This window comes from Macrosteles quadrilineatus, unplaced genomic scaffold (assembly GCF_028750875.1).
Source record: "Macrosteles quadrilineatus isolate MER2022 unplaced genomic scaffold, UCM_ALF_1.0 Scaffold_9__3_contigs__length_116548681, whole genome shotgun sequence".
NCBI lineage: Eukaryota > Metazoa > Arthropoda > Insecta > Hemiptera > Cicadellidae > Macrosteles > Macrosteles quadrilineatus.
In genome coordinates, this window is record NW_026542602.1 from 93212666 (window position 1) to 93237400 (window position 24735).

General features: G+C 36.1%; 2 protein-coding genes across 2 annotated transcripts in view; one reads left to right on the forward strand and one right to left on the reverse strand.

Annotated features, from left to right (window-relative positions):
- The first annotated feature begins 1936 nt into the window (after positions 1 to 1936).
- Positions 1937 to 18653, forward strand: LOC129004207 (G kinase-anchoring protein 1-like). Its single transcript, XM_054432689.1, has 8 exons — positions 1937 to 2019; positions 13662 to 13867; positions 14506 to 14598; positions 15167 to 15373; positions 16014 to 16154; positions 16450 to 16615; positions 17625 to 17767; positions 18581 to 18653. Exons 2-8 carry the CDS (start codon positions 13682 to 13684, stop codon positions 18638 to 18640), a joined length of 996 nt encoding a protein of 331 aa, XP_054288664.1. The 5' UTR covers positions 1937 to 2019; positions 13662 to 13681; the 3' UTR covers positions 18641 to 18653.
- A 4494-nt stretch (positions 18654 to 23147) lies between these two features.
- Positions 23148 to 24735, reverse strand: part of LOC129002640 (uncharacterized) — a 62565-nt gene continuing 60977 nt past the window's right edge. Inside the window, exon 24 of the mRNA XM_054430589.1 lies at positions 23148 to 23417. Coding sequence (XP_054286564.1) covers positions 23186 to 23417 — 232 coding nt within the window. The 3' untranslated portion in view covers positions 23148 to 23185. The remainder of the gene's footprint in view (positions 23418 to 24735) is intronic.

Here is a 24735-nt window from a genome sequence, read left to right on the forward strand (position 1 = left end):
CCAAAATAATGGCTAAAAACAAAAGGATGCAAAAGCAATTCAAATCATCAAGGAGGCAGATCTCAACCAAATTGTCTAGTTAAATAGGGACCTTTAAGTCACATAACATATAAAGGCTAAAAAACATTTTATAGCATAGATTTTCTTTCTAAATTCTAATTTAACAATTTTAAATAATTTTCAGATTGAAGAAAATGAGTACCTACATATTGTCAACAACGAAAATTTTGGTCATTTGCAGGTTGGGGTCAAAATGAAAACTTTTTTAATCCTAAAGCAAATAAATACGATATTCGATACGATATTGGCTATAGGTGTATCGATACGGGCATATCGATACACTCCCACGTATCGATACAAAATATCGATATTTTGCGGTCCTTGTATCGATATCTGTATCGATACGTATTGAAACACACATCACTAACTTAACCTAACCTAGCCTATGGAACCTGGATCACAGAATCCCAACTTTGTTCAACTCACTAACACTAGATTTAGGATCAATAACAATTAAGAATGAGCTTAAAGCTTAATCAAAGAATTATTTCTTAGAAAGTCCATAGCCTAGGCTACCTATGGTTACAGTACAGTACCACAATGTTATTATTATAGGCTACTACTTACATTTAGTAGATTAGTCACAATGTACAGAAATTTGTTAGTAACCTAACACCTAAGGAAACATACAACAAATCTGGGAAATTTTAATGGATTGTATATATTTATTCTAATTTAATCATAATTTTTTGTGTAATGTAACTAAGCATGAGTGAAAAGTGAAGCTTTGGTTTTGGTTTGAGCGAGAGGAGGAGAGCGCAGCGGTTTTGAAGTTTGAACATAACATAACCTCACTTGACACTTGGTTTCTTTTCTATTTGCTGCCTGCTGCCTGCATGCTGCATCTTTGTATGTATGTTTTTTTTTTCACGCAAAAGGGAAGAGACAGGCTTGGAGGAATGACTGTTTTATGAGGATAAACTTGCATGTAAAATTATGTAGACAAGTAGGATGTTGAAGGTTTGTTTGAGAAAAATCATTATCTATCTATGTATATAATTAAGTTTAAATTTGAATAGACCTATACAAAGTTCTTATAAGGCTGTTGGAAGTGTAAAATGTGTATAACCAGTGTGTAGGACGCGACCTTCGAAGTGACAACGTCGCAATGAAATTAAATGAAAATCCTTCTTTGAGGCGAACTTAAGACCTCATGGTCCTTTCTTGCAGTTAACCTCCGCAATGCGCAAGTAGTGTTGTTACAGCTGTTTTGTTTGGATGCAGCTAATGGTATTTGTGTATTTTTATTAAGAACACGAGAGCTTGGATAGGCTACGATTATAGGACGCTGGCGCCCGGGAGGCTGGCGACCGGGACGCTAGCGGGGCATCAAATCAAATGGGGGTGATTTGATTAGACTAGGGATGCCAGCGTCGTATGCTAAAAAAGCCACCGGACGGACACTCGATTTTGAGCATCACAGCTGACGCTGAAATTCGAGCGTCCGGTGACCTTTTGCCTGCCGGGATGCACAAAATCGGTTGTGGGACATTGGTTCAAATGTTGAGCATTATATGTCTCTTTCGACACGGGACACGGGAGCGAATATAGGGAATAAGTTACTACCGTAGGTATCATGGTAATACTAACAAACATGCCGTCTAAGCGAATTTCAATCTGCCTGAATTGATTTAAAATGTAATAATCTATTTAAATAACATTATATTTAACGAGCAGTCGGTGCACAACGGGATACCGGGGTACAACGTGATAGCTCTGTATTATTTTTGTTGTATGGTGCTGTAACCTAGTAGTAGTAGTGAAGCGCTATACTAACTATTCAACTCAAAAGGCAGCCTCGGACTGAAACTCAACTCAACTCAGCACAACAGCAAAACTAAGACTAAGTCAAGTCTATTAGGATTAGGCTAAGGCTAACGCTTAACGGAACGCTAAGAAAGAAGACGAAGAGTGTGGTGTGGAGTGTGAACACCAACCAAGTTACAAGTTTTTGTAAAAGTAAGCTATGAGTTAATATTTATTACAAATAATACAGTTTTAAGTCAATAAGACTAACTTAAATTAAGTATCCATTTTAGGTACTGGTAGTTTCAGTTGAACTAATTAACTTAGGTCTAAGGATGGTGAACTAACTTAATCGAAAGTGGCATTTTATTCTTAGCGGCAACCTGTATAAAACGTTTTCTCAAAAAGGCTAAGTTAATTGAATAATTTTCGACAGAACTGAAGTAGGCCTAGCCTAGGCCTAACACACCAATTCTGCATTGGTAGTGACTAAAGAAGATTTGGGTACAGTTTCTTAACTGGGCTAGGCCTACCTATCTACATCTTAACAGCCACCTGCGGGAAACAATCTCTTGTCATTGCTAGCCTACATCTAGTTGTTTTCAGTTGTGTGCTCCCTTATGTTGTGATCATGCTGTTCCCCTCTGCTTTCATGCAGATGCAAGTTGGATTTTAGGCTAGGGTATATGAAGCAGGCAGGCAACTAAGTTAAATAACTTCTAGGCTACCTATATTGGTTGTATACTGTCAATTTGTTAAGTTTTAAAGATGGGTTTACATGGCTGCAATGTCTTAGGTTACTTCCAGTTACAATTCTTTCTAAGTTACTGCTTGTTTTTGTAGCTTCAGTATACGGATACACCCTGATTAGTGGCCCCAGAGTAAGATCTATAATTTGTATGACTATGGAATAATGAGAAGTATATTGTCATGAGGTACTTTTGCGTGATTTGATGTTTGAGTTTTTTAAGGAGAAAAATTACACGCCTTAGCCTAAGGCACACAGCATTGATGTGGGAGTCCCATTGTAACTTGGGATCCAAGACAAACTCTATTAGTTTTACTGGCTCATCTTGAGATGGAGAGGTTTTGCTGAGCGTTAATAGAAGCTTCTGAGTTTTGGCTTCATTTAGCTTAAGGCCATTGTGCCCAAACCAGCTTCTTGCATTATTGAACAGTTCATCTGATTTCGCTGCCGCTTCAAGCTAGGGTGTTGTCCCCTGCCACAGAGAGATGTGTCATCGGCGTATTGGAGGGTTTCATCATCCCTACCAAGGTCATTCATCAGGATCAAGAACAATGAAGGCCCTTAAATCTATCCCTGCGGGACACCATGGTCCATCTTAGCTGGAGCAGAGAGAGCCCCCTGTATAGCCACCATCTGGCTCCTCTCACAAAGATAGGAGTCTAGTATTTTGAGAACAATCCCACCTAACCCATATCGAGCCAGCTTCTGAAGAAGAATACTGTGGGAGACAACGTCAAACGCCTTTGACAGACCACATAGGACAATGGACATGGAATGGTTGTCCTCAAAGGCATTTTGTATTTCTTTCACTAGGGAGATGAGAGCTGTAGCGGTTGATTTTCCTTTACGGAAACCATGTTGCGAATTTGAGAAAAGATGGTTGGTCTCAAAATAGTCCAGGCCTACTAACTTATTTGGTTTTGCATTATTTTTTCGAAAGTATTTTTGCCAAACAGGGAATGGTGGATATCGGTCTATAGCTCGATGCAGCGTTTACATCTCCTTTCTTGAAGATAAGGACAGTTCTTGAAATTTTTAGTCAATCAGGAAAAATACCTGTTGACAGACAGCCATTTATACAGAGGGGTTGAGCAACAGCTTCTATAATATGCTTCAAGATGTGTGGTATAAGACCATATATGTCTGGACTGTAGGAGTTTGAGAAGCTCTTAGTAACTTAATTCTAATAATTTCTGCCGAAGTTGTAGGTCTCCATTTCAAAAGATTGTGTTGTGCGTCAGGCACCGCTAGAGCAGCAACGGAACTGTTAGGTTGCATGTCATTAACAATTTCATCTACAGTACTTACAAAGTAGGAATTAAATTCATCAGGGCTGTTTGAGTAGGCCTACTAATGGTTGCTCTCGATTTTCTTGATTCGTTTATGACACACCAAGCTGCCTTGCAACACTTGTTATTGGAGCACTCAATTTTTATGTACAGTATGCAGCTTTTTAGCAGCATCTAATTCAGCCTGATAGTTACGCTTTGCCTTCAAGTATAATGCATATAACCTATCTCTTCGCTCTACTGACGCTTCAGCTTTATACTTAGGGCCTATCAAATATCAGCTGGACAAGCAACCTAAATTTACCAAGCTCAGCTGTATACCAATCATTTGATCGTTTCTTGATTTTTTTTTGCTTTACATTCACAGGCCTAGGCCTAACTGTCACAGGGGAAAAGTAGTGATGTGACGAGTTGAGTTGGCGAGTCGAGTTGACTCGAGTCAAGACCCGAGTCGAGTCAACTCAATTCCAACTCGAGTTCTTTTACGAACTCGTACGGAGATCCGACTCGCAAAAGCCGAGTCAAGAAACCGAACTCATACGGAGAAAGCCGAACCTTAACGAACTCGGGACGTAACGAGTTGACTCGAGTTTACTCGCACTCGCTTTCGGCCAATAGCGTCACAGCTTTACGAGTCGACTCGCATAGATTCAACGCTATTGGCGGAACGCGAGTTGAGTTGACTCGTATAACTGACACGCTATTGGCCGGTACCGAGTCGGCCGACTCGCAAAACTAACGAACTTGTACGGAGAATGCCGAACTCACACGAACTTGGAATGTCTCGAGTCGAGTCGAGTCGACTCGTAAAGCTGACACGCTATTGGCCAGTACCGAGTCGGCCGACTCGCAAAACTAACGAACTCGTACGGAGAATGCCGAACTCACACGAACTCGGAACGTCTCGAGTTGAGTCTGACTCGACTCGTAACTCGAGTTCACGGCAGTTGGCGAGTCGAGTCACTCGAGTCAGGAAAGTACCCGACTCGTCACATCACTAGGGAAAAGGTGTCAAACACTTCTGGACCAATTTATTGTGAAATTTTTGGAAAATGTCTCCATCTTCTATTGAAATGGCGACCATACAAAGTAGGCCTAGGTATTTAAAAAGGCAGAGGATTCGCGTCCGTTGTGGATTAGCCGTCCGGCAGTTACTGTCATAACCCAACTGTAATATATCTTAAGAATATTAATATCCAACTATGATTTCCCTGTACATCACGCCACTGTGATCGTATGATTTTCAATAAATCTCATTGGCTACAAACATCACCTGATCCCCTCTCCACCTACATCACACCACCGTCCATGTCCGTCCGTCCCTACAACAGCCCAATCTACCTCCAAAACTCAAACCTTAACCACCCGTTTGTAGCCGTGTTTTAAACATGTAAAACTATCGTATTTATTTCAGTCCAACTTCCTAAGTCCAATTCAACCCACGAACACAACAAATGGCGACGAGGTCGGTCAAATTTACATACCGCGCAATGCAACTGTTCGATTGTGCCGCGTAGTGTAAATTTCGAACGCGTTTGTGAATGTCGGACGACGAAGTGGACTTAGACTTACTACCGTTGTTTGAAGACAGTGAAGTGTCGGGTTACTCCAGCATGGCCGGGATAATTGGCAGCATCGGCGAGTACGACCAGAACTCCGAAACAGGGTCTTCATACATAGAACGATTTGAACTGTTCGTCGAGTGTAACAATATTAAGGAGGAAAAGAAGGTTGGCACTTTATTGACTGTTGCTGGTGTTAAAACGTATAGGGTCAACCGGGGCTAATATGAACACACCAAAATATTGGGGCTAATATGAACAATGACTTAAAAAGTCATTTATCTGGGATTTTTAATCATGAAAAAAATATAATTAGAAAGGAAATTTATTGTATTTTTTGTGTCCATAATGAGAAAACTTCAAATTTGACTTTTAGGTACTTTAAAAAAATACTTTGTTAAAACACTTTTTTTCCGCCCAAAAAACTTTTCCGCGCAAAGTGAAAACTTTTGTTATAACAATTTTTACATTGGTTGTAGGAATAATCTTAAGCCTGAATTTTGTTAAATAAGAATTGGGGATTATTTTTCTTTTCCCAAAGTTAAAATATATTAATAACAGCCAAAGTTATAAGCTTTCAAAGTTGGGGGGCTAAATGTGAACAGTGAATAGGGGCTATTATGAACAACAATATATACAGTATATATTGTACTATATATACAAGCTCAGGCTGACGGGGAGATCGAAGTGGTGGGATTTAAATCCTGTGATGAGGAAAAAAATCATTCCTGAAAAAAGAAGATGATATATTTATTGTTTCTACCACTGACATTTTGGGGAAACTTCCAGCCCCTAATGTATGTGGAACCAGAGATAGACATAAGTATGTCTTCGACAAAATTGTCGAAGTTTTTGAGGCGTAAGTTCCTCAATAAACTTCTTTGAAGGCCTTACAGTGATAAAACAGTTTTAATTTTACAAAGACAACAGTTAAGGTGTTGAATAGGCCTAGCCCACATTTTTATATTTACCTAATAGGCCTAAAAGTGCAATAAACTGTCATTTGCCTAAACGAACAATTTGCATTGTCTTAAATTATCGTTTTTTTAAGTGCTTTAAACAATTTGTATGTGGAAGAAATTTTTGATAAATAGGTACTCAGGTATGTTGACAGATAATTTTTTTCTTGTTTATATCTTATTATTAGCCTTGTATAATATTTATAAATGGTTTAAAAAAAAAGGGTTACCGTAGGGCGACCCGCGGCTCTCCAAAGATACCTTCATATCTCAAAAACTATTTGAGATAAAATATTGAGACTTATTGCAACTGGTAGACTAGACCCTAGGCTTGTTCACAACAGCCCCCACATATGCCTAGTGTTGTAAATAATAGAGTTATTAAGAGTGTTCACATTAGCCCCATGGGCTGTTCACATTAGCCCCTTTTAGCGGGGCTAATGTGAACAGTGGTTTTTATTTTTTTTTTTAATAATGGTTACATTTATGGTTTTTGTTAGTAAATAAATAGATTCAGCTAAAAGAGCTGTATACACTACTATTTTTTCTTTTCTTCTGTCATTTACCATTTTTGAGTTAATGTCAAAAGTTTACTTTTTTTGTTCATATTAGCCCCGGTTGACCCTAGTTAACTACGGGATCTGTGCACGCCCGACGTACCATCGAAGAAGAGTCTTAAGGAAATAGTGACCATCATTAAAGATCATCTCTACCCGAAACCATCGTTCATCACCGAGAGATACAAGTTCAGCAAGAATTCAGCTCGAGGGAGAATCAGCTGCGGAATACATCGCGCAGTTAAGGAAGATGTCTACACATTGCGATTTCGGCGCATCTTTAAATGACTACCTGAGGGATCGTCTAGTCTCCGGAATCAGGAACGAATCGACCAAACAAAAATTGTTAGCAGAAACCAGCCTAACCTTGGACCAAGCCGTCAAAATCATCACGTCAGCAGAAGCCGCTGAGAAGAATGCCGCAGCCTTGTCGATCAACGGGAGCCGCAACGTCGAGCGACTACAAAAGATGACGTCACACCATCGCAGAGTACCAGGCGGAAGCAGCGCACCATCAAGTGTCACCGTCACCGCACCTTCAGGTCACCACAATCACCCCAAAAGCAGCTCTTCGTACGACAACAAAGTGCAGTGTTCGTGTTGTGGAAGTGCATTTCATTTACGTAATCAGTGTCGATTGTTAGGTGTAACGTGTAACGCGTGTGGAAAGAAGAATCACATTGCTAAGGTTTGCCGATCTAAGAGTAAGTCACAAAAACAACATTCTCATAATTTTAGTAATAGATTATAGGCCTCACAGTAGGCATAATTATGTAGAAGCAGTAACGAGTGCCAGCGATGATAACCCTGAAGCTGAAAGCTATGAGGAAGATATTCCAAATTTATTCAAAATGAATGAAAGTAAAGTAGAAAATGCTAAAGTAAGCCCTATTAAATTAGAATTAACAGTTCAGGGAAAACCAATTCATTTTGAAGTTGACACAGGCGCAAGCGTAAGTGTATGTAGTGAAAACTTTTACAATGAAAATCTCAACAATTGTAGCCTAAATTGTTATCTACTGACTTATTTCTGAGTTCGTACACAAATGAACCAATCGTTCCGTTAAGGAAAATTGAAGTAGATGTGCAGTATCAAGGAGTAAGCAAACGTCTAGAATTGTATGTAATTAAGAAGGGAGCTCATCCTCTAATAGGACGTAGGCCTAATTGGCTTCAGAGCCTTGGTGTGGAAATATCTTTCAAAGATAAAATTTTTGGCATTGATAATAACGCTAGTATCGATCAAACTGTACATAGTAAACATTGCACTGAACTAACCAAAGAATTGTTTAAAGAATTTCCCGAGGTTTTCACTGATAAATTAGGTCAATACATAGGTGAACCAGTTCAATTAAAATTGAAAGCTAACGCCACACCTCGGTACTTTAAGCCACGGTCTAGGCCTATACCTTTTTCACTTAAAACTAAAGTAGAAAAAGAGCTTGAGAAGTTAACAGAAGAAGGCGTACTTCTCCCAGTCAAAAGTTCTGATTGGGGCACTCCCATAGTTTGTGATAGAAAATATTCCCAGCTGTTGTTGGACATTGTTATTTTATTTGTTTATGTTGAATGTTTGTAATCATTATTTCATTCTCTAGATTTAACTCTTACTTATGAATTCCATTACTTGAATTGTGTTAAATAAAGCCTACTCATTCAAGGCAAACAATCTTTATTCTTCAACATAGTTCCAGTTCTTAAACCAGACAGTGGAATCCGTATTTGCGGAGATTTTAAGGTTACATTAAACCCAAGTCTAGAGGTAGAAAAGTACCCAATCCCTAGAATAGATGATTTGTTTACTAGTTTACAGAAAGGTGAAAAATTTAGTAAGATAGATCTGTGCCAAGCATATATGCAACTTGAATTAGATGAAGAGTCTAAAAAACTATGCACCATAAGAACGCATAAAGGGTTGTTTACTTATCAAAGAATGCTAAGAAGAAGATTTCAAAGAATATTTGGAATCTCCTCCGCAACTAGTATATTTCAGTACAGAATTGAACAATGTTTACAAGATTTATTTATTTTATATTTATTTTATTTCCAAAAAATACAAATTTACAACACATACAATTCCAAGCCACAAAAGCCAATATGGCTTGTCTGCAGCAATTATTCTAATTTTGTTATTTCACAGTGCTTTTTTTTTATTCAATCAGTCTTTGTTATTCAATCAGTCTTTTGTTTCCCTTGTTTTTCTTTAAGAATTCAATAATATACCAAACCAATCATAGAATTTAAAGTAGTCCGATTTTAACAATTACTAGCTGTACCCGCGGGCTTTGCCCCGTTTAACTTCATACGTGAGCTCGTTCGCATGGCTCAATCACGTCCTGGTTGAAGTTCGTTCGCTACGCTCACTCACCTTTAGGTTGGAGCTCGCTCGCTGCGCTCACACGTCCTGGTTGAAGTTCGTTCGCTATACGCTCACTCATCTTTAGGTTGGAGCTCGTTCGCTACGCTCACTCACCTTTAGGTTGGAGCTCGTTCGCTGCGCTCACTTGCCTTCAGGTTAGCTCGTTTGCTACGCTAACTCGCCTCCAGGTTGAAGTTCGTTCGCTACGCTCACTCACCTTTTGGTTGCAAATTAGCTGTTGTCATGAATTAAAAAAATAATAGTGCTGCACCCTGCTGGTAATCCTTGTAACTAAAATGCTATTGAACATCATAAAATAGAACCAACTTGTTTAATTGAAACAGCTGTTAAGATTCATTTATTCCTTTTAAATATGAAAAATCATACGGTTAACATGGGAAACTCCAGAGCCACTGGGGCGGAGCCCAAGAGTCCGATCAGGATAAAAACAACTTAGGCTAGTTTTCCTATTTAATGCCTAAAGAATCAGTGTACCAAATTTCAGCCTCCTAGTTAAATGGGAAGTGGGAGAATTAGTGATGAGTGAGTGAGTGAGTGAGTCAGTGAGGGCTTTGCCTTTTATATATATAGATTAATAAACAATGAAAAAAGTAACAGTAGTAAACAGATTTAAAACTATTAAAAAAGTAACAATAATAAACATTTGGAACAGTGAACAGTGAATAATCTATTAAAAAAGTAACAATAATAAACATTTGGAACAGTGAACAACAATGATAAAATATGAAACACAGTTATCTTTAACTCAGATCTAGATATAAATTCTTTAACTTCTTCTTTAAAACTCCACAGTAACATATATTCCTCAGCTGTACTGGTAAACTGTTTAACAAGAATGGAACTAAATATTCCCTTGTTCTTTTAGAATATTTATTTGTTGTTCTAGGCACAATAAAGAACATTTGCCTTGAGTTGTAACTATGAACATTAAGGTTTTTGAACTCATCTGAAAAATAATAATCTGTTGTAATTAAAAACTTAAACAGCCCATCAATTGGCAAAATTTACCGAATGTAGTTTGCTTTCTAGATGACATTTTGATTACAGATGTAAGTTAAATGATGAATTACATTATCAAAAGCTTAGGGAAGTTTGCAAACGTCTTAAAGAAAATGGTCTTACCGTTAAGAATTTTTTGCACCTACTTTAGGTGCAATAAGCCTAATTTATCTGCACATCCGCAGACGAAGATCATGGTTCCTGTTCATGAAGCCATCCACCCAATCCTCACCGGGAAAATTGTCCTTTTTTTACTTCTACATTCCTTCCATCTTTGTCTAGGTAGAGTTTTGCTAGAAATCTAATCTCTAGTCTTGTAAACGGAAATCCCCATTCCGCCACCTTCTTAATGTGGGCTGCCATCACCTGCTCTTCTTTTGTAGTAAATACTGGCTGCCTTCCGTGAGTGCCTTTATGTTTGCCAGTAACATGGTCGCTTATAGTAGATTTCGGCAAACCATATTTCTCTGCCGCAGCTCTTATGCTCAGTCTCTTTTCTTTCACTTCCTTCACCGCTTCTTCAATTAATTGTAATCTTGAAGCACTCATGATGAATCACAGCGAAAAAACTAATAAACTTTCATAAACTAGGTACTATACAATATTAAGAGTTGAGACGTAACATAACATAACCAAAATGGGTAGGTTAGGTAGTAAAGAAAGCGCCTAATTTTGGGCGGGAATCCAATGTTCGAGCAGTCACCGGGCGACAAGCGCTGCCACGGAGTAGAACGCTGGAAGTGTCCGACTCTAAACCAGTGAACGTAAAAAGCGCATTATATATATTTATATATACGGGGTATAATATTAAATTGCATCAAATAATGCGGTATTAAATTCTAAATATTTTCATACCAGTTACAACCCGACACGACAATAATTATGAAAACTATACATATAAGTTAGACATGCATATTTCATTTTGGAAAAAAATGAATGTTGGTAGACCTGTTAGTTGACATCAAAAAAGGTTAAATACGTGATTCTAACTGGTGCAGTTGATTCGACTATGTTCTTTTCTGTCTAGTGACGTAGAACCAGGCCATTATTGATGCAGGTTAGTTTACAAATAGGGTAATGTAGTTTGTAGAAAAGCGCTGTCTGTCCGGGTCAAGACCCCCTGTCCGGGTCTAGCCTGATTTACGGTATTTAGGTTTCTGATCACAACACCAACCTAACAAACCAAACTCGCTGTTGATGAATAAATCAAATGAAGGTTAAATTCTGTTCATAAAATAAAAGGGCAGACTTCCGTATCTGTTGTCAAAAACAATCGAATGAAAATATCCACCTATATATTGTTTGGTTAGTTATAGGTAGGCCTAAGGTTAACCTAACTAACAAAACAATATATCGAATGAAACAATTGAATAACCAATATTTTCATTCGGTTGTTTTTGACAACAGATACAGAAGTCTACCCAAATAGAATTATAATTGCCTCAAATTCTAACTAAAGATGGATACCTAGTTAAGAAAAAATGGCATTAAGCAAAATCTTGGACAAAAAGTTAGTGTCACCGATGGGATTTGATCTAGATACTTCTTGTACAACAGCCGAGTACTTACTCTATCCACTACACCACGAACACCGATGGCTGTAAAACGTAAATTATATAAAACGGCCTTGACTAGTCCAAGGCCTTTGACTATGTTGATCATGGAATACTTCTTGAAAAATTAAGTAGACATGGAATAAAAAATATAGTAGCATTACAATGGTTTGCTTCTTATCTGAAAAACTGTAAACAAAGGATAATAATAAACAAATTTCAAAATAATTACATGTCAGATTGGGAGGATGTTCCATTTGGAGTGCCTCAAGGATCAATTCTTGGACCATGTCTATTCATTTTATTTGTAAACGACCTAGGAAGTGTATCAAAAATGCCAATATTTCAGTAAGCAGATGATACAGCAATCATTATTGAGACTTATGGAGAGTCAGCCCTCTCACAACCATGATACAAGATACAAAAAATTAATAAAACCAATGCAACATAGACTAAAATTATTTCATTTATCCCCAAAATATATGGGACCCAAAATGTATAATAAGCTGCCTTCAACAATAAAAGAAATTTATTGCATATTGAAATAAAAAAATAAAAAAACACTTAAGATATGGCTTCTGGAGAAGGAATTTTTTTCACTGGAAGATTTCCTAACAAATGTATAATTATTTTTAAGTATTGAATATTATGATTGTTGTTTTGTTACAATAGATTTTAGTTTGATGACAAATCACCTGTCAATCATTGATGTGATGTGATGATAATAAATAAATAAAAATAAATAAATAAAATAAATATCATTGTGGTAATGGTGTTCCGGGCCCCCACAACCCCGTGACGTCACTGCCAGATGCCTAATCCACGTTCGGTTACCGGACGCGTATCCTCAGCGATTTTAAAAAGCCAAGTATGAATGGAGATGAGTGTAGGATGAGTGGCACGATCTTAGGCCCAGGCTGGTCTTGCAATCGTAGGCCTAGCTAGGTGGGTAGACTTTGATGCAGTTACTTATGTAGGCCTACTGTACAATAATTGTTAGGCCTATGTTTGATTTAAACAGAGTTAAATTTAAATTAAGAGCCTTATAGCAAGATAGGCCAAGCTGCACCTCAAACAATCTGATCTTAACAAAGTTCTAAGGGATTTGGCAAACATAACTTACTTACTTAGCCTAACTTACATGAGTAAATCAATGATAGTGGGAATGGGAAGGATCAGACTTTTTATAATGTAAGTTAGCTAGGCCTACAAGTGTTCCGACCAGTGTTGCGCGCAATGTTATAGAATGTTAAAAATCTAAGTTTACTCTAAGTTTTTTAAAGTTAAACCATGGTTAATTCCATATGAAATCAACAAATAAAAATTATTTTTAACATGACTAATTTGGATTTTGATGAAATTTTGTCGTGCAAGAGACTTTGTCGACGGCAGAGACCTGTGCCACCTGCATTTTAAAGTGCACGAGGCCTGTAAATGTGCCGCTTTTTCTTTACGGATACAACCGCTCCTACAAGCAGCTGGATTATAGTGAGACGCCACTCTCACCATGGTATCATCTAGATTGTGCACTCGAGTGATAGTGACACATCTTCTACTTAGCAATTGCTTGATTTTGAGTAACGGTTACTCTAGTTTTAATAAAATCACTCCTTATTACCTTCACTATAGCATCAAAATTAAGAGTACTCATTAAAATTGATGTTTAAAGAGGAAATAAATCTGACAATTTTAAGGGAATAACTTATTTTAGTAGAAATTCAGCCAGGTAAATCGAAATTCTCTTCATCTGCAGGTTTGCTGCGTTGGGGGTATTTTATACTAACTATATCTTAGTTGGTTCATTACAGGTCCAGTCAACACCTCAACAATGGTCACACCAGCAGCTTCAAGATTTGCTATTTTGCCTATAGATGATGATGGCGATACTTCTAGACGGATCACAGCAAAAATGATCAAGAAAAACGAACAATTTAAGACCCAAAACAACACAGGCATTAAAAAGCCGGAACAGGCAAAAAAGAAACAAACTGGAAAGAAAAACCAGGATTCTCAGGTCAGTTAATTTTTCTAAACTTTTTGACAATGAAGTTAAGGAAATTAGGCCTAGTCAAAATGGACACTCCAATCATCATCAGACCCAATACGCCTATTGGGTCTGATGATGATTGGAGTGTCCAATCAAAATCGATCACCACTTACCAACTTTTACATGTATTTACCGTCTTGTAAGTCAACAGTATAAGTGTAAATATATTATTGCAAGTGTTATTAGACATATATATTTTCTGTATTTTTCAGGTAATTTAATAACACGTACGATGCTAATCAAGAAGTTATTCAAAATATTGTATCGTACCGAACCATACCGACCTTAAATTTTCTGTACTGTTGACACTCACAGGTGTTGCTATGTTCGGGAAAGACGATTACTACAGGTGCCACCAAGACTGCATGATGGGCTCATGGGTTTTGCCTCTGGTTAAGAGAGACGATTACTAGTGTTGCCGAGATCGCAAAATTTATATAAAATAAATTTCCGTAGTAGTACTTAATATTCAGGAATTTGTCTTGACTTCTCCTATAAAACTCCTTGAATTGTTTGACCCAATTGTAGTAGACAGACACCCTGTCTATTAATAATGGATTCCTTCCTCCATTATCTAGTTAGATTATCATGTTTATTGTTTACAGGGAAGTACAGCCAATAAAGCAAAGCCAAAGAGCGAGAACAAGAAAAAAAAACCAGAGGATCAATGGCAACAATGGAAGGAAAAAGATGCGCAGGTAAATACCCCAAACTATCAAAATCAGAATTTCTTGTTATAAATTATCTGATTAAAAGATAGGGCATTTGCCAGGAGTTATTAAGGATAATTCCTTAATCTATGTAAGATAACATCGTTTATTTACCTAATATGTTATTTTGTTAAACAGAAGCTGAAGATGGGTATTGATAAAAACCCGAAATATACTATTTTTTTAGTAATTGTGTATAATTTTAATTTAGGGAAGAGTAACTGACAAACCAAGAATAACATTGATAATTCTATCACGAAAAAAACATACCAGAATGTATGTAATATTATAGTTACTCACCGCTTGCTCATTAAAAGGGTTGTCGACAAGCTGATTGGAGAAAGTATGTGTCAGATTGTTGTTACACATTGTATTTGAATTTTTGATATTTTACTAGTCATTGACTGAAATAAAAGTGAATTCACAAAGGCAAGGTTAACAATTTAGATTCATCAGTGACTAGTTTTTTACATTTAGTTTTCAAGTACAAATGCCTAAAAAATACTTGCAGTCAATTTGAAAATGTACATAATTTGCTTTTAACTATTATTTTTAGTTTGTTGATTGCCACTACGAAAACGAGTTACAACAAGCAATTCTTCAGTCAAAACTGGATTATGAAGAAAACAAGGAACATTATGACCAGATGAAGAAAGCTGCCGAGGAAGAGAAGAAGGCGACGGGCTCAAAGAAAAATAAAAAATCAAATAAAGCCCAACCCATGAGTTTGAGCCAGTTTAATCAACTCGGTGTTGAAAATCAGGTAGGCCTACTGTATTCTTTCAAATAGGCATTCTTATTTATTAATTGTATTTTAACAAGTTAGTTTTTTAGTGTGTTCCTACAAATTATCTAAAATTGATTTAGTCTATATCTACAACATTGACTGGTTCCTGTCTGTGTATATGGAGTAGGGCTATGCTTGTTTTAGATTCAGTAGCTAGTTGTGTTAATACGAGTAAAATGTGTAATTTATCAATAAATAACCTAAAATGAAATTTAAGCTTTTTTAAGGAACTCAAATTCTATAATGTTAATTGGTTTTAACTGGGGAAGTTTTAACAGTTGGTTGGTTTATCCTTCTAAATCGTTATTTGTCCAGGGCTGTTCCCATTGATAAGTTCTACTGTACTTATTGTAAGATTCAATAATGTAGTAATTAACTTTACCATGCATATAAAATGTTTACTGAACTAAACTAAAAATAGTGTTATGAAACTAAGTGGTACCAAAACAGTTAAGATTGGTTTCTACTTTATAATAATGGTGGGTGTGTAACAGTTTTTACAGAAGATTTAAGGAACTACATAATTCACTTTTGCCTTTTCAGTTTGTTTGTAAAGCAGTCGTATAATGAGATTCTGTAGACTTTTTGGAGATGATTTTTTGCTTACACTTTGCAGGTTGAGGAGGCTGGACCAGCCGGTGATCATCTTGTAAACGGAAATCAAAATCCTGATCCAGAATTTTTCAATAGAATAAAGTCAGAGGCAAAAAAAGCCTTGCAAACAGAAAAAGCTGAAGAAGAAAGAAAGGCTAGACAGGTTAGTAAAATGTAGTCTAAGTATCTTTTGAAGAGATACAAGTTATTGAGGAAGGTTACTAGTGCAGCCTATTTTTTAACTGATCTGATTCCATTAACTTAATAATAAACGCTAAGTTAATAAATGATAAGTTTGTAATATTTGCCATTTTGAAAGTGTGACTGAGTAATTAAGAATTTTTTTCAACTTTTTTTTTTTTATATAATTTTGTTTTTGTGATATGGGAATGAAACACAAAACGTTGATGGATGTCTGCTTTTTATACTTTCTTAATTATTTTCTGAAATTGTTGCAGCCTCTAATTGATGAAATAATTTCCGCTAATCAGTTCAAAGACCGATTGGAAAAGTGTCAAGAGGAAATAGAAAGACTGAAAAACGAGAATAGCAGTTTACATGATGAGCTGATGAATGTTAAAAATAGAAATAAAAAGCTATGTCAACTTCTACTGCAAGGAGAGAGTAAGTAGCATTCACTATATAAGCATACTCAACTAAATAACTCCCCGTTTTGTTGTTCAATTTAAAAAATTGAAGTAGAATTTTGCCATAACCTGTAGGCTAGGCCTACCAGGGACAATAGCGATGTTTGTCTGATGATGTTGATTGTTGGTGTTTCATAGAAGATAATATATAAAAAAAAACTTAAATTCCAACACCACTTGAAATCATGTTAAAAAAAGATTTGTATTATAGGGAACAATATTTTTTGTTTTCTAGATTGTGAGATTTTAATATATTGATTTTAGCACATCACTTTGACTATGATAGAAAGTACTACAAACACCATTATTCCCATTTCAACCTTATAGACCCAGTTTTAGTTTTGCAAAGGGGAGTAGTTGAATCAAACCACCATCAGGGAGTGTTGATCTAAAAAAAGTAGGGCGTTTTTTTTTTTTTTAAGGTGAAGGAGTGTGATTTTCAAAAACACCTAAGAGTGTCTTGTAGAAAGATCAATTCCTGACCATGAAAATTCTTTCAAATGTTTAATAGCTCTTGCCGTTTTTGAGCTATAGCCGTTTAAAAAAAAAAACATGTTTTTCTAAAATAAGTGGGATTTAAGGGAATTTTGGGGGGGGGGGCATGTAATTTGAAAATGTAACTTTTTAGGATTTTCTGGGTGGTTTGGGACCAAGACAGACCTCCACAAAATTCAGATCCCTAGCTATTCTAGACGTGGGTAAACATTTGTATACCTGATCAATACGTCCCAGTGAGTTACACAAGCGGCTGTATGTCCCGTTAAAGTATGTGCACAGGTGGTCTGATTCACCCTGTATAATCCTACGGACGTTTTTACCAAGCTAAACTGTAACACCTTTCATGTCACACAAATAAAACATTTGTGTTAATGAACCTTTCAAACATGCCACTGGCATTTGCTAAATAGCTGGAAAGTAGGAGAGAAAATCCAGCTTTGACAATAGCACACTTCGTGAGTAACACATTGTAAGTCATATGGTTACAGTGAAGGACAAGGCAGAAGTATTGGTAGAGGTGCATGATCTAGAGAGGGTGAAGAATGAGCTGTCCAATGAAGTATCAAGACTGGTAGCTCTGCTGGAGCAGGAGAAGAGCAAAGTCAGAGAGTTGATGGAATCCAAGACCAAGGTAAGAGATCCTATCACTACTAGTGTGTGTGTGTACAGTACGTGGTGTTTGTACAGAATTGGCTAAAATGTTTTCCAGACTAGAGCCAAGCTGTGGGTTGTGTATATGGTAGACACATTCATTCATTTTTGATTTTTTGAGATTTTCATTCATTTTAATTCATTTTTGTATCAAATAGACTTCCTTAAAAAATTGTTAAAAGTCCAAGCACAAAATACACGGGGAAATGGCAAAAATAAAAGTAACATAAAGTTTCAAACAAAACATTAATTTTGAAAATCTTTCTAAGTGTTGCAGATTTTGTCCAGGATTTCAACATTTGTACCTAATAACATTTTCCAATTTTCATGTGGCATAAAAAAAAACCAAATATTTGGAAAGAGGTTTTTTGTGGTTAATTGTATTAGATGAATGAATGCAAGCCGCAAAAGTTTCCCTGTTTCCTAAATTTTCAACAATTACCATAGTAAGTCTCTAATCACCCTCCCTGTCGTATATATCCATAGACTAAAGCGGGTTTAATTTCATGCAGTAGAACGACAGATCTGCTATAAACTAAACTCTTGTTAATCCAATAACTATAAAATCCTGTTTTATCTTCAGTAATCATTTAACCCATCACATATTCGTTGGTATGATTAATTTTCCCAACTCTTTGTTAACAACTCAAATCATGGCTGTGTGTTTGAAATCGTCTAAAAGTAATGTTTATTTTTGAAAATGGAATTCAATTGATTTGAAATCTTTTAGACGGTTAATCGTATAAATAAATAGGTATATTACTTATGTAATAAAACACATTTCAATTCCTAGCCGGTGAACAAGAAGAACGTACGTTTCAATGCCGCTTCTGAAACTACAAGAAGCAAATGATTAAAAATGTTAGGTAATTATTCTTTCTAATAATTTGGTGGAGGTGGAATTTTAAATCTGACAATAGTAGGATGTATTCAATGAGGAATAAGTCCACTTAGTAATCACTAAATCTTATAACTATATCTATTAACAATAGACAAACTCATGAAAATGTTATAGAATATTGATGGATGTTGCATGAAATCTAATCACAAATTAACTACAACTCCTGTTGGTAGAATGTCGAAGGATTTTGCATGAAATCTAATTGCAAATTAACTAAACCCCAAACTGATTGCACTTAACCTAAAAGTGTAGATGTTGTATCAGCTGAGTTCCAGTAATGTTGGTGTGTATCACTAATTCACTATACTTAAGCCATTATATTACTCTGTGGTGGGCAAGTTATCCATTGTAGTGCCTCCCAACAGAGGCCACTGTGTTAATACAAGGCGGAGTGTAACAAGTACCAGGGTGTTAAATGTCTGGATTGTTTGGGTTTGGGCTGATGTGACAGCATTAGTATACAGCCCATCAGAAACTGTGTAATGTGGACCCTCAGACCCCCCAGACCCCCGGTTAGTAGGGCCCCACCAAAGTCCCAGAGCCCCAAAAAGTTTGGATCCACCACAGAACAGCTGGTTAGTTGAAGTTCGAATCATTACAATTTTACTTCTTCTCTCTCAATCCTTGAAACTCTTCTCTCTCAATCCTTGAACCTCATTGGTCCATGTTGTTATGAGTTATGAAAGTAAACAATGATGTTATGTGAAACTTTAAATTCTAAAAACTGAATTGAAACGGCTACTTTAAAAAACTGTCCTAGGTAAACAACTTAAAACCATTACTCAAAACAAATTTTTATAACTTATTGTAGAAAACCAAATTTGTGTTATGAAAAACCGTTGCCAAACAACTGTTTGTTATTTCACAGATGATGTATTCTATTCTTTAAATAGATGATTGACATTGATAAATGACGTATGTATTATGTGGTAAAAACATAGGAGAAAATTAGACAGAAGTTGCACAAAACTGGGGTTTCCAACATTTTATATTCTACTTCCAAAGTAGTTAGGCCGTGTTTTAAATAGCTAAAGACATTCTCTCTAATCCAGTAAATACAGGAAAATAATTTGAATTTAGATCGGTACTTTTCTCGGAGTAGGCTGCATACATTTTCTTTTTGGGGTCACAAATATAATGACAGAAAAAACAATCAATTTGTATATTGTCTTAAAAATTAGTTTTTTGTGTAACTAGTGAGCAAAGTGGCACTTTGCTGCACACGAGAGCAAAGTTTACGCACAAGCCGCAGGTGAGTGCGGAATGATCTCGAGTGCAGCAAAGGCCTTTTGCACTTGTGTTACACATTATATTTTTCCTACAGTCACTATAAAGCATATAAATAATTAGTCTTTCAAACACTATACAACACGTTTTTAGGTTCAGCTGGCAACACAAATAGGTGCCCTAGAGAAAGTAGTCCCCGGTCCGTATCACTCCGCTATTTTTTCCTCGGCAAGCAATGTGCTCCGCGACTTGAGAAAATAGTTCCATATCTATCTATCTATATATTAATAGGCAAGCATGTTTCTTTAAAACCTTTTTTCTCAGCTCGTGTGTATCGTACGGAAAATCTACGCATACTGTTAGAAAGCTATTTTCCTGTAGGTGTGCAGAATCCCTTTATAAACTAAAATAGGCACAAAAATAAGCACAAAAAATGAATTTGAAATTTTAAAAAATTAACATGGGTTTTATGGGTTGCTATGGTGATGACGAAATAACAACAAAATATAAACAGAAAATCCAAACAAATGGAAGACATTCCAATCACATGTTTTATTTAACAGTGTTGGGGTGAAAATAGAGAAGTTTGCACAAAACATACTTTTGGTCGATTTTTCGACCACGGGGCGTGCTCTCGTATTTTTTAAATTTGCAATGGTTTCCGCGCCTAAAAAAATGCTTTAACGGTATTTTCTTGTTTATTAAGATCGTAGGAATGTTTCTAAAACGTTTAAAAGAAAAGTCCAGAAAGACCGAAAAGGGAACATAAACTATAAACACGAAATTACAGGTTAAATCGTAGATATAATAGTCAATCAGCTGCTCATAGTATTATTATCTTCAAGTGTTGCCAACCTATTTCCAAGCGTACACGGATTACGTGCATAATAGAACCACACTGTTTTGTGTTGTTTCGTTGGAATCCTGATGTGCGCCAAAGTATAAACCGTACGACAAAGTATAAATATGCAGCAATTAGCAGCTTTCTGTACTATAAACAGTACAAGGAAGCCAACTTTGTCGGGTGACTGTAGGAAAAATAAATTATATAAACCAAGTTCAAGTGTAAATTTATCTAGATTCACATAGTCTGCTGGTTTGCTGCAGCTGTGGTATTTTAATCTTGAAAAGAATTTGTATTTAATTTGCATGACCATAAATATTTATTTAACACGTTCGCTACCGAGCGACGCACATTTGCGTCGGTCCGGTCACTCCTACAGACCAAAAGGAATAATCATGACGTTCCTTACAGACCAAGTGATATAGGAATAACATTGCCGACAGACCAAAAGAGAATTATCGTTTAAATGGACTAATTGACTTAATAATAACCATAAGTGAATTGTTAAGCAATAAATATTGTTTTTATTTATCATTTTGAGCAAATTATAAAACGCCGCATATATGCGTCGGTTAGTCTATTTAATGAAATCCAGTTAAAAAGATTACATTTTCGTTTCAATAGACCAGGCGACGCACCTAAGCGTCGTTGTAAATTTGGTTGTTTCAAGATTTTACACAAACAAATAGAAACTCCACTAAACACTAGCCAAAACTACAAAGGTTATAACGTTTACATCTGTTCTGTGATGTCGCGGAATACACAATGTAAACAAACAATGTTGCCAACTGTTGTGTGACGTACCCAATCGTCATATCCACAGACCAAGCGACGCACATTTGCGGCAGATATCCCTCTAGACCGATACGATAAAATCAGGGCTTTAAAATAGACCGTTGCTAAGAAATACGCTGATTAATAACATTGAACACCGACGCAACTGTGCGTCGTTAGTCTATTTCAATGTGACCAGCTGACGCAAATATGCGTCGGTGGTCCATTGTGAGAAACGAGTTGACGCACAATTGCGTCGCTGGTCTATGCGAACGTAAATTCCATATAATTGTGGTAGCGAACGTGTTAATCCAAGATTTTAGAGTGTATTCCTCAATAGTAATTTGACCATGTGTTTGTTTTAGAATAAAAAACGCACTGATTCAAAATGATCTGGTCAACGGTTCGACGCAATCAGTGGTCTTCTCTCCGTCGAGTTTTCAGTTTCTCGATGCAGAGTCATATGCAATCTGAGACTGATATTGAAACGTAGGAGGATTTGTTCATCCCATTTTTATAATGAATTACATTTTATATAAAACTTACTTTTCAGGTAGAGACTATCTCCAGTCGATTGTTGGTGCTAATTTTAGCATGTGCATTTGTTTCTATTATGTCAAGTTCAATTGAGAAAAATAGTATCGGACGGTTTATATGCTTGATTTTTGTGGTTAAGATTCTTGGAGAGTAATTAGATAATTTGGTGTCATTTTTGTTTTGAGACACAGACCGTAAAACTAAAATCAACAATTATTTAATGCTTATTACTAAAGCCATTTTTGTCTCCAAGTTATTATTTTCATTTTTAAGTGATGAGTTAGTGATAGCGGTTACTGTAAGATCTATAGGTAAGAATGTAAACAAGACTGGTATTGTAATCCCTGGAATATTAGAGAGTCCAGGACTAACAAAAGTTATTATTTATATTTTGATGCATTAAGAAGTGTTTTACTTTTGGTTAAGAAAAGGAAAATTGATTTGTTATTATGTTTAGTTTACAAAGACTTTCATGTTATTTGTAAGCAGTTCCAATACGAGAGAGTTTGAAATTTTTGAAACCAGTGAAATAATTTTCCTCAAGTATTGTACCATATTCAATTTGGTGTGATTGTATTTAAATACTTGTTAATTATATATATATACTTAATTTTATTCAACGTTTTTCTAATTAAATTTATATTTATAACATGATGTATGAATTCATTTCTGCCTTCTCTTCTAAACTCTCTTTTGACTTAAGTTATTGTGAGTGTAACAACATGTAAAAATAAAATATTAAATTTTGTTATTGCAATAAATAGTTAAAATAACAAGATAAAAAAGTCAAATACCTCTGTGCTATTAGCATTTTATAACATTTTGTTAGAAAGCATCATCAATCCAAAATTGTATTTACAAGCCCAACAAATGGCATCTGGATCAATCAATACCGCTCGGGATCGAATGAGCAGCCTTTATATTTTGGCTTTACGGTAACTGCTCGACTACACTGCAATTTCTCATATAATTAGATAGATGTATACAATATAGGCCTACATTATTCTAAAACACTCAAAAACTGGGAAAATAGGAATTCAAAATCAATTTGTTTATTTTATTATGTACACTCATAAAATGACAACATTAATGTAATTCACATATTTGGACACGATTCACCGCAGGTCGCGATCATACTTTCTGGGGCGAGTGAGCCGATACTCTCGTGGGTCGACCAGTGTGTACTTGTCAGTCGACCCTCTGTTGTCCATCAGCTCTCTGACGAGCTGTAGGGCGGACTTCTGTTTGAACACACACACGTGCTGCGTAGACACAATGTCATCTTGTCTCGCCTCGGGGTGTCGCGGTCCAAACAGTCTCCACCACAGGTTCATCTTTGTCGCAACTCTGAAACATTCCAAGATCACTTGACTAATGAGAGCTTACATTAGATTAGAGCTCGTGCATTTCCTGGTGAAGCCTGGGGATAGGTGGTTAGAGTGGCTCGGAACCGGTTTTGTACAGGCTTCAACCCTACCCCCAGGCTTCACCAGGAAATGCACGAGCTCTAGCATTGCAGACTTGACATGGGAGATGACTTAACTACTGGGTAGTTACAATAAATTCTAGCACTTCAGCCATACTGACAAATTTGAAGGTAGACTAAATTATTAACTGGAGATTTCTATTGACAGGTAAGAGACAATTTTAGCGCTGCAATTCTAATATGGAAATTGTCGAGGTATATACCTCTATTACACAGAAATGTAGAGAAAATGGGCTTTAAAAATAATTTAAATTTAAATGAATATGCTACACATTTTCCTGTGTTTACTTCAAATAAAATATTACAGTAAACCTTCGATAGTTCGACACTCCTTGCCGTTCGACACAGGTTGAGCTATTTTGTCAAGTGATATTTAATGGTTACTACATTGTGATGTAAGCTGACTTGAACATTAATTTGTTATTTATTGTTGACTTGAAACTTGGAACTTAACTAATGAACAGTGAAATTGTTAAGCTTTTTAGTATTTAATAAATTTGGGTGATTTGATTTCTATATGAATCTTTTATTTTTACTTTCCTGTATATTAAACCCCATTTACTCTCTATAGTTCGATATTTCGATTGTTCGACATCCCTTAAGTCCACAACGTGTTGGAACTATTGAGGTTCTACTGTATTTGGTTTTTGGGGAACGAGTTCTCAAATAAATATATAAAGTTCTTTTGACTTACTGTTTCCAAATGCTATAGTATGAGAACATAAGTCCCCTAAGATAAATCCCATCATTATAGTAGTTAATGCAACGATCGCGTAAAAATAGTGTTATCGACACAAGTAGAATAAACTTATACGAGTGTCGTTAAGACTATTAACGCGAGTTGCATACACTACTTAACCTTCAACCGTTTTTTAATTACTAACAATCACTACTCGTAACTTCTAAGAGAGGTTATGTTTTAATCCTGGCAATGTTTTAACCTCTCATTGCCACTGCTGTGATGCATGAACCACTCACTTAAACAATTAAATTGGTCTTATCAGCTGATTAGTTAATGTTCGAAGCATTACAATTTCACTTCTTTTCTCTCAATCCTTGAACCTCATTGGTCCGTTACTCTTGTTGTTAAGTAAAACAACGCTGTTAAGTAAGTAAAAATTGCTGTTTAAGTGAATCTTTTCAATTCTAAGAACTGAACTGAAACGGCTAGTTAAAAAA